The following is a 10,484-nucleotide window of genomic DNA, read 5'->3' as shown; positions in this document are numbered from 1 at the left end:
ACTCCAACTTCTTGAGAGGTTTAAGTTATGTTAAATTACTTCTTTTATTAAGATGGGCTGTTAGGTTTTACAGTGTGTGTGTGGTCCAAAGTATAGGGTGGTCACTGCAAATGGCACAGGAACCTCTGATTGCAAAGTTACTTTAAATAATATTGCTATAACCCAAATTTCACATTTGGCTCTCACAGTTAAATGTTAGAATCTAACATGTTTGGTGTTGTGAATCAAGGAGGCGATGAGCTGGAAATTTGCGAGGGACCCTATAGAATAGGCCTATTTTTAATCAGTCGTCTATAAAACACAAGTTTGGTTACCGTCTAGTTTAATATGCAACGGGCCTTCAACATTAACACAGTGGCCTACTTCACTTTCAGATGCTTACGACTAATCTAGAAGTTTTAATGAGGCACACAGAAGCTTGTAGATTTTGGACGCACACACCCAACTGGCTGATTGTTGGCGCTCTTCTACTGATAGAAAATAACCAGAGGATGTAAATGAGACAGTCAATAAGTATGCAACAGTCAGGTGCATCAAGGAGATTGAGTACATGCTGAGTGGGCCCAGCCCGGTTGCTTACGTGGTGTCCTGGTTAAACGAGGCACAGATGAAGGCTCTGTCCACTCCGGGACCGTCCGGTGCTTCCTGGGACTCCTGGGACTCCATCGCCGCCGCCGAATACCCTCCCCTGTCGCTGGCCGAGGTCGGAGGCCTTGGGCTCCGAACCCGCTTCCCCTCCTCTGCCCCCGACTCCAAGCGCCACGCTCACACTCTTCAGGGAGAGCGGAATGTCCGGGCAGTTTGGCTCAGACGCAACACATCACGCAACGAGTAAACTATCCCGAATGTGAACAGGATGTAAAATGAAGGGCAACACCTCCCTGGTGGGCCGTTGAACTTGAGCCAGTCGATCACTGTTGTTATTATGTTATTAACTTCCAATAGTCACACAGCAAAACAAAAACAGCTGATGGGTGGATGCGTCACCCCAAGGTGCATCGCGATTGGCTGGCTACAAAGATGTCAACCCTTTCTTTCCGGCGTTCCCATTGGTCGAGCTGTTTAAGGCCTCAATTTGATTAAACAACATAGCTGCCAATCGAACAAGAGCCGCATATTACCAGGGGAAATGGATGATTGGTCAGTTATACTTTCAGTCATTTTACTAGGAATTGTTTTGATGATTTCATTGGATAAAAGACTTGTACTGTTTACTGCCCGTCCATACAGCGATACACGGCGAAACATCGTCGACCCCTGGGAGAGATGTGAAACTGCTAAACAAAGCTATGTTGGTTTTATTTGACCTTTTAGATTTTAGTTTTTTTAGCTTATATTTACGTAGATTGACTTATTTTTTAATTTTACGTTTTAATTTAATGTAGCAACAAGTATTATTTTGTTTACGTACCTTCAATTATTTAACCCAAATGTATTAGAACATTCCCTAAATTGTAATATAGCCTATTTATTAGGTTACAGACAACAAATATGTATTACATGGTCACTGGTGGAAGTAGCCTACATTGAATGTGCTTACGTTCATTTGGTAAGGTAGCCTATACTTGTATGTAGCCTACTTACCCTAAGTATTTCCATATTATGTTACTTTATACCTGTTACTTGTACACCCCTACATTTTAGAGATACATTATACGTTTTACTCCATTACATTTATCTGACAGCTTCAGTTACTTTTTTACTCTGCATATGCATATTTTACATACATAACATAAACTACCCAGCAGTATATAAAACAATTAAAATATTTGCCTTTCAACCAAAATAATATTATACTGCTTGGATATGAATCCATCATTAATAATATTATATAAAATAAAGTAGTTCTGATAGGGGCTATCATTTTTGCTTAATAACTAGGCGTCTTTTACATGTAATAGTTTTTTTTTGCAGATAACACTATCTTGAGAAAAATCTAATTAAGTCCATGCACACTGCAGTGCACCAGGAAGTCTAAATAAAGACAACACTGAGAGATTCCTGGTGTTTTCAGGCTAATTTTTAATCAGATATCAATCGATTTTCTTTCCTCTTTTTTTTCAATTCTAAACTATTTCATTGACGTCACGGTTTCCGTGCAGTCTCCTTTAAGGTTGCCAGGGGTTACGGGCTCACATGTCAGAACGAGAAGAATTGACGTCAGTGACGGCTGTTGATTGGTTCTCAGCCTTATCCGGTGGGGCAGCGGTCCAGGGCTCGGGGAAAAAAATCGAAGCGAGGAGGATCTGGTAACAATACGCTTTAAGAAATATCATCCATCCCGAGTCGCTATCGAAGGGCTCGGCAGAAACTTACAGATTCTTGTGAGTATTAGCGTTTTTTCAGTAAATGGACCATATGACCTCTGGATAGGTGAAATTTGTTCCCTCCGTCTATCGTTTGTTTATGATAGAACTCAAGATGGCGTCATTGGAAGAGAGCTTTGCCTTTACACGGAGCTAACGTTAGCTAACGTTAGGCATTACACCAGACACACCAACATAACCTCGGCCAAAGATACATAGGCAAACGTATAAAACAATTTACTGTTCACAATTTTTGTGTTTACTGGTTATTATAATTTAACGCAGGTAGCTTTTCAGCATTCGTCTCCTTGCTGTAAGTTACTCGGTTGCAGCCGTCAACCTCCTCATATGAAGCCTTCCTGACCTAGACGGTGTTACGGACAGGGCATTTTGTTTCACACCGACTAAAAGGCGATAACATTTACTCAATTTATAAACCATTAGATTCGTTATTTTTACCCATCCCCCCAGCATACCCCGTTGTCACTAGTTCAGCAAGGTCATTTGTGCATCGCAGTGTTTTCTCTAATTTAATTGACAGTCCGCTTCTTAGCAGACAGCAGAGGTGATGCTGCAGCTCAGTAACCAAATTAGGAAATTACCATGTGAATCATATAACCTGCTTTTACTATCTCACATAATTCAAGATAAATAAGAATTACTAATAGGTAGAAGAGCCATGTTGTTGGGTCTGTAGTCCAGCTTTCAATTCATCCCACCTGGTCCAAAAACCTTATCATTTGTTGCTTAGTTATTCCTGTGGTAGGTTTCGAGTAAAGCAAGCCTGCCAAGTTTCCACCACGAGTGGAGTTAGTTGCATAAAGGCTGTGCCAGCCTCATCTTTGATAACATGGCTAGTAATCTCCCCTGGGCCTAGTCAGATTAGAAATGATCCGAATCCTATTATACTGATGCACATGTATGATACACTTGCAGGGACAAGATGGAATCAGTCGTTTTGTTCACTCATTTATTCATCTGCAATGCAAATGTTGGTTAAATAAGGCCTTCCTGTTTTAGACTTCACGGCTAGATCAAGATCAGCTATATGAAGAAGCACTGTGGCTGATCACATGCTGTGGGATCTGTCAGGCAATTTTGCTCAGCAGCAATAACATGGCCTAAAATGTTGAAACCCAGAGCAAGTGCACTTTTTGGGCCTTAATTTCACCATTTGTCTAAAATTGGGCCTTGTGTATGATATTGCCTCTATGATAGAATTTTTTTTTTTTTGGGCTGGTAAAAAGGAGATTGTTTTCCCTAAATAAACCTAGGACAGTGGGCCTGTGCCTAGTTTGTTGTTTGTGATCAGATATGTGCGGTCACATCATATGACCAGTTTTCACTCCTGGCACTAAGAAGCACTCAGGCTTCTTAGTGCCAAAACAACACCCAATCTCTCAGTGCCTTCTCACTCTGGTTCTATTTTTCTCACATTCTCACGTTTTCTCTTTGTCCAATCCTCATCATCACGACACACAGTCAGCCCTACGCAGTGTTGCTCTCTGGTAATCCAGTAAATCCATGTTGTACAGCGATGATCTGTAACTATGCTCCTTTTCCTGTTACTGTCCACTCTCTCCAGTACAAAGGTTAAAGGTCACAGAGAAGGGTTGTGGTTGTCGTCATGGCATCTGGAAGTACGAGCAGCGAGGAGGAGCGGAGCCTGAGGGAGTGTGAGCAGTACGTGCAGAGACACAACATTCAACAGCTGCTGAAGGACTGCATTGTCCAGCTGTGCACTTCCAGGCCGGACAGGCCCATGGCCTTCCTCAGAGAGTACTTCGAGAGGCTGGAGAAGGTGTGTGTGTGTTTGTGTGTTATCTTATGGGCCGGTGGATGGAAAGCAAAACATTATTTAGTAGAAAATGAGCATTACAGGGTCTGCCATATATAGGTTCTACTTGGGCAGCCCGCCCAGGTAGATGGCATCCAAAATTTCATCCACAGACCAGAAGCCTCGGTCCCCTCTCATAAAGTCGCGCATGTGTAGCACAGGGCCAATGATTCACTTCAGGCTCAGAGGCTGTTAGCGTAAACATATCTTGGGCTGCTTAACTGTTCTAATAAACCAAAGAAACATATGAGATCTTAATGAGTGCAACACGGACACATGTATAGTACAAAACAGTTTGCTTATTAAGATTCTGACACTTAAAAACAGACAATGACGTATAACAAACTAATCAAGAATTAACTTTGGATAGCCTTATAGTCTAATATGACTTACCAGGAGTTAGGTGGAGACTCATACTAACATGTAACTTTCTATTTGGATAATAGTATGATTTTAAGGTTAGTGTTAATACATATACCATTTGGGCTCCAGGTGTTGAGGTATTTTATCTGCTGAGTCAACCAGATTGAAGTCAAATCTGCCTCCAATCCTCACTTCCCAGGGTACAAAGATTGACTGTGTTTCCAAGTACAGATATCTTCGTATTTTAATATATGAATATCTTTCTTATACCCTTCTTATTTAGCAGCTAGCAAAAAGATTTAAACTTAAACTTGGGTTTTATTTCAGAATCAAATCCTGCCCTTTTGTTCAAATTTAGAAAAAGGCTGGCTGCTGCCTCTTTTGTCTATGCTTGACTGTGGTGATTTTATACATGCATGCTTTTGTCTCAGAGTTTACATGCACTGGACACTGTATACTGTGGATCTCTGAGGTTCATTACTGGTTTTAAAGTGCCCGTATTATGAAAACATCACTTTTTCTGGGATTTTATTTTATTTTATTTTTTTTTGTCTCTGGTGCTTCAACCCGCACAAAAACCCTCCATGCAGGGCACCCAGATAGCTCAGTTGGTAGAGCGGGTGCCAATGTATAGAGGTTTACTCCTCGACGCAGCCGGCCCGGGTTCGAATCCAGCCTGTGGCACTTTGCTGCATGTCACTCCCCCTCTCTCTCCCCTTTCACAACTTCAGCTGTCCTGTCATTAAAGGCCTAAAATGCCCAGAAAAATAATCTTAAAAAAAAACAACCTCCATGCTGTTTTGCGTGAGATGCAGGTTTCTGAATGTCCTCTGCCTTCAGTCTCCGGGTGAGCTGTTCAAAATCTTTCGGCGTAACTAGCTGAGACGAGGTGGCTAACCTTAGCATGCCATGCTAGCTCGTTCTCAATGGCAAAACACTGCTACAACACACACTAGTTCACCATAATCTACAAAAGAACTACTTACGTGTCCCTGTTCTGCAGGTATTCCACAAGTGCGCCCTCGCTGATCTAGCTGATGTGATCTTACCTAGCTACTGCGCATGTACAACTCCCAACAAAGATAGTAAAGAAGTGAGATATCTCACTCTGTTGCTAAACAGTGACCTAAACACACAGGGTGAAAACAGGATCAGCAGCAATGTGCAGTACAACAAAATATGTTTTTTTTGTTTAAAAAAAAATAAATATATATACATACATACATACATACATACATACATACATACATACATACATACATACATACATCCTGCAAGCTTTGTAACAATTTGGACAAATAGTGCACTTTGTTTAAAATGCCTACAACTGATTTGTCAAAAACATGTATTTCCATTCAGTGTGATATGTAGCTCAGTCCAGCTCACGGCAATTTGAGAAAAACACATGACAACACAAAAACAATTGCTAATGAAGCCGCAAGCTGCGATTCCAAGCTCAAACCTTGATTTGCGTCATTCCGTGTCCAGTTATTGTGCATTTAAAGGGCCCCCTAGTGGTCAATTTGAATGAGACTTGCAGTGTATGTGTGAGGTCTTTATGTAAACATTCCCTGGAAGTATCTGTTGATTGGACAAACATTTAGTCATTAATAGGCTTATTTGCGCTATATCACCTGCAGTTTGTTTGCATTTGTAAAACCCCTTGGTGTTAAGTTTGAATGAAACTTTCAGGGCGTGGTTCAGTTATTTATGAGGTCACATCCAGAAATTTTTTGATGAATGGACAATATATAACAACAAATATGATTTAGAGTAAAATGTGTGTGAGGCCTCTCACCTATCTTGCCCTTGTAGTGCCCCCTAGTGGCGTATGTATATAAGACTGTCTGGGTAGATCTAGTGCATTTATCTGAACATACCCTGTAATTTTTATGAGGATTGGCATTACGCTATTTTGTGTCAATTTATGTCCAGAGCCACGCCCCTTTAGAAGTTCAGTGGTTAATAACTTGAAATGTAATTGAGATATGGACATGCTTTACACAACTTGTAATAAGCTTGATCCACTGATAATTCACAAAGAAATTTGGTGGCAATCGAAGCTACGGTGTAGGACATCCCAAAAATGCGTTTTTAAAAAAATTCAAAATGGCGGAACATTTTTTTCTACGTTTTTTTTTTTTTTACCGAACTTCAGATAATTTGATTGACAAGTGGATGGAAATTTAGCTAGTGAGATTAAAAATCTCTTTTTCAAGAGTGTCCTGGCCAAGCAAACAATTACAAAATACACAAAAACAGCAGAAACAACAAAACCCTCTTAGTCAACCACAATCCTAAACACATCAAGCAAAACATCTGCAGCCAGATGTGGCTGCCTCCAAGTCAGTCAACATCCTTTATAAAAGCAGCCAATGAGACAAGCTAGTTAAGTTTCATGGATTTCTGTAACTTGTTCCATGTAGAGGGAGATCTCATTTCTAACCTGTGTAACAGACAGAAGGAAAAGATCCTGGAAGAGAAGATTATAAGTCCTGATAACATTTACACTAATATAAGTCAGACGGTAGGATGGAAGTAGATCTAAAATAGCCTTTTATAGGAAGATATGGCAGTGTTGAAGTCTCTGTTGATGGAGAAGGCCATCCAACACCTTCATACAGTTCACAATGGTAAGTGAGAGTTTTAAAGCGCCCATATTATGCTCATTTTCAGGCTCAATCAATTCATAAATCAAATTAAAACACACAACTGCACATTGGAATTCCACATTACCACTACCATGACTTGTTTGCAAAAGTGTTTCTAAAACTATTGCTTGTCTGCTAGCTTAAAGGTTAACCAATACACTCCTAACTAGCTGCTAGCTAGCCTATTCATTCAAGGTAGGATTTATTTTAGAATTCTTTTATAGCTTATCATCCTTTTTAATTACTAGATTTTTGTCTTGTAGTGTATTATTGTGTGTGCGTGTGTGTGTGTGTGTACGCACGCAAACACACCCACACACAAACCTACCTCTCTTTTGGTTTTCTTCTATTGTAAGTTGTTTTAGATGTTTCTGTGTGTTACTTTGTGTGGCACTTTATTGCGCAACTGAGATGAACCTCACCTCACCACCCTTCCCTACCAGGAGGAGACCAAGCAGATTCAGAACCAGCAGAAGGCCAGCAGTTCCCGTTCAGACTCGCGCGATGAGGAGGTGTCTCCACCCATGAACCCCGTGGTAAAGGGCCGCCGGCGGAGAGGAGCCTTCAGCGCAGAGGTCTACACAGAGGAGGATGCTGCCTCATATGTCAGAAAGGTCAGCCACGCATGCGTGCAAGCAGCTGCAAAAGTGTAGCAACACGTAAATCTACATTGACAATCTGATTGTTTGTTTTACATTAGGTCATTCCAAAAGACTATAAGACGATGGCAGCCTTGGCCAAAGCTATTGAAAAGAACGTTCTCTTCTCACACCTGGACGACAACGAGAGGAGGTACCTGGCTTGAACAGTGTTTTTCTTTTCTTTTTTATAAATGAAGTTTTGATAACTCTGTTACGCTTATCAAATCACAAATCTGCTCCTTTTCAGTGACATATTTGATGCAATGTTTCCAGTCACCTACATCGCTGGGGAAACGGTTATTCTGCAGGGTAGGATGACATCTTCTCCGTGACTAGTTGAACAAACTAAATCTTAGCATGTCTTTGTGTGATTCTAACGCTATCGTTGTACGCACCCAGGCACCGAAGGTGACAATTTCTATGTCATCGACCAAGGGGAGATGGATGTAAGTATCGGTTCCTCGTCATAATTAACTCAGAAAATGTTTTTCTGTTGTCACCGCTGCATCGTAATACCTTTTTGTTTCTACCCCGCTAATCTGCCAGGTGTATGTGAACAATGAATGGGTGACAAGCATCGGGGAGGGAGGCAGCTTTGGAGAGCTGGCCCTGATATACGGCACCCCGAGGGCGGCCACAGTTAGAGCCAAGACCAATGTCAAGCTGTGGGGCATCGACAGAGACAGCTACAGGAGAATACTGATGGTAAGGCAATGTAAAGAAAGACCACTGTTCATAAAGCTTGTGAATGAATGCCTGCAGGTGTGGCCTCGCTCTTATTTTCATCTTCTTCAATTACACTAACTGAGTATCCTTCTCTTCAGGGAAGCACTTTGAGAAAGAGGAAGATGTATGAGGAATTCCTCAGGAAAGTGTCCATTCTAGGTAGGTTCATTTTCCAAATCCTCCTCATCTTCCCAAGACGCACAAATAGAAGATTAAGAGATTAAAATAGCCCCAAAAGAGCATTTAAAAATATCTTGTCTAAAATCATAACCATTACAGGTTCAGCCTTTCTAGTTGTGTCTGTCATTTTAGCTGACTCCTTTCTTCTGTGTTCTCAGAGTCTCTTGACAAATGGGAGCGCCTGACAGTGGCCGATGCCTTGGAGCCCGTCCAGTTTGAGGACGGACAAAAGATTGTTGTGCAGGGAGAGCCTGGAGATGAATTCTTCATCATCTTAGAGGTAAACACTTCATCACCGACGTTCTCTCACATACACACATGCCTGCATATACATATGTCACAATACCAGTATTCTACCTTTGGAGTTCAATCAGTCCTTTAATTGGCTGTTGGCCTGGTTACATCAAACAGTTTGGGGGGGGGCGTTGGATCCACTCAGTGCCGTTTCACATATTTATTTATTTTTATCCGCAAATCCATGCCCTCTTGTGGTGACGTGAAACCCTTGCCTCACCCTAAACATGTATCCATGAGCTGAAGTGATCTGTGGCTGGAATTGATTAGTCGATCAACAGAAAATGAATCTGCCACTAATTCATATTGATTGTCGGAATGATAAAAAGCTAAAATGTGACCTTTTTTTTTGTTGCATTGAATTATTATTGGCAATTGTTTTCTAATGATTTTGATATATGTAAAGAAAATATTTGTTTTATTTGGATCCCCATTAGCTTCAGCATACACTAAAAGCTATTCCTCCTGGGGTCCTACAGTCTTTTTTTTGACAATACTCATTATGACATTTCATTACACACACAGACATACATTTGAAAATACAAATCATAAGTGAATCTTACAGTTAACGCAATAACGCAACACACACACACATATCTAACTGATTGATCAAGAGCATAGATTTGTAAATAAATGACTTGCATCAAAGTATTAGATATTCATCAAAACAAATGTATTGTTGTCACTTAATGGTACTAAAGTGATCCAGTTGTGACTCAGCTGACAGCTCAACTTTCCTAAATTACTTCTAATGTCTGTATTTCTACTTTAGTGTAAATACCTGTTAAGTGTTTTGTTATGTCTTCATTTGTTTTATTGATCGATTGAACCTAAACAGAATTGATAACTCTCTGTCATAATGGTAAAGACCAAATGCTTCATAGTAACTAATGCATGATTCATGAAGATGTAGTGAATGAATGCAGGCTGTATTCCTGTTGCTCACCATTAACAAATTAAATGAGTTCATGTGCTAAATGGACCAGTAATTGACTTTAAACTCACATGTATGATAAAGTGTTTTCAATTATTTCAAAACCCATTTGCTACCCTTCTATGCATGCAGGCATTTAGCTTGTTCTAAACATGCACCTTTATAGTGATGATAAGGTTTCTTCTGATACAAGCGCTCTTGTAGCTATACTCAAGGGTCAAACAAGATAAAGCTGCGAGTGTCTGTGTGTGTGTGTGTTTGTGTGTATGTCTCAGGGTTCTGCAGCTGTGTTGCAGCGTCGCTCAGAGAACGAGGAGTTTGTGGAAGTGGGGAGGTTAGGACCCTCTGACTACTTCGGTAAGAACTAAAGCGTCACCACAGCAGTCTTATGTCATCATTTTCTATTGTTTTGTGGTAGTGTTGTAAGGTAAAGTGAACTAGTGTTACTAAACACGCCACCAAAATGGCATTCTATGTCTGTTGTCAGAGGATTTATGGTATGTTTTTTTTAGATTTTAAAGTGTGTGTGTGTGTGTGTGTGTGTGTGTGTGT

At 40.6% G+C, this 10,484-nt stretch overlaps 2 protein-coding genes across 3 annotated transcripts in view; one reads left to right on the top strand and one right to left on the bottom strand.

The window, feature by feature from the left end:
• Positions 1-996, bottom strand: part of LOC117936848 (WD repeat domain phosphoinositide-interacting protein 1-like) — a 7,332-nt gene extending 6,336 nt beyond the window's left edge. Inside the window, exon 1 of one of the 2 annotated variants that reach the window (XM_034860290.1) lies at positions 581-996. In XM_034860290.1, coding sequence (XP_034716181.1) covers positions 581-666 — 86 coding nt within the window. In that variant the 5' untranslated portion in view covers positions 667-996. The remainder of the gene's footprint in view (positions 1-580) is intronic. The other variant, XM_034860289.1, reaches the window with a different exon arrangement.
• A 1,060-nt stretch (positions 997-2,056) lies between these two features.
• Positions 2,057-10,315, top strand: LOC117936851 (cAMP-dependent protein kinase type I-alpha regulatory subunit). The gene is made up of 10 exons (XM_034860292.1): positions 2,057-2,324; positions 3,892-4,107; positions 7,601-7,771; positions 7,858-7,949; positions 8,046-8,107; positions 8,198-8,244; positions 8,345-8,503; positions 8,623-8,683; positions 8,863-8,984; positions 10,208-10,315. Exons 2-10 carry the CDS (start codon positions 3,934-3,936, stop codon positions 10,298-10,300), a joined length of 981 nt encoding a protein of 326 aa, XP_034716183.1. The 5' UTR covers positions 2,057-2,324; positions 3,892-3,933; the 3' UTR covers positions 10,301-10,315.
• The last annotated feature ends 169 nt before the right edge of the window (positions 10,316-10,484 follow it).

This window comes from Etheostoma cragini, chromosome 21 (genome assembly GCF_013103735.1).
Source record: "Etheostoma cragini isolate CJK2018 chromosome 21, CSU_Ecrag_1.0, whole genome shotgun sequence".
In the NCBI taxonomy this organism is placed as follows: domain Eukaryota; kingdom Metazoa; phylum Chordata; class Actinopteri; order Perciformes; family Percidae; genus Etheostoma; species Etheostoma cragini.
The sequence above is the reverse complement of the archived record's forward strand: the minus strand, read 5'-3'. Positions and strand labels throughout refer to the sequence as shown.

Coding starts and splice junctions, on each gene's coding strand:
- LOC117936851 (XM_034860292.1), top strand. CDS start 3,934: ATGGCATCTGGAAGTACGAGCAGCGAGGAGGAGCGGAGCCTGAGGGAG. Junction 8,108..8,197: donor GGAAACGGTTATTCTGCAGG/GTAGGATGACAT, acceptor GTACGCACCCAG/GCACCGAAGGTGACAATTTC. Junction 8,504..8,622: donor GCTACAGGAGAATACTGATG/GTAAGGCAATGT, acceptor CCTTCTCTTCAG/GGAAGCACTTTGAGAAAGAG.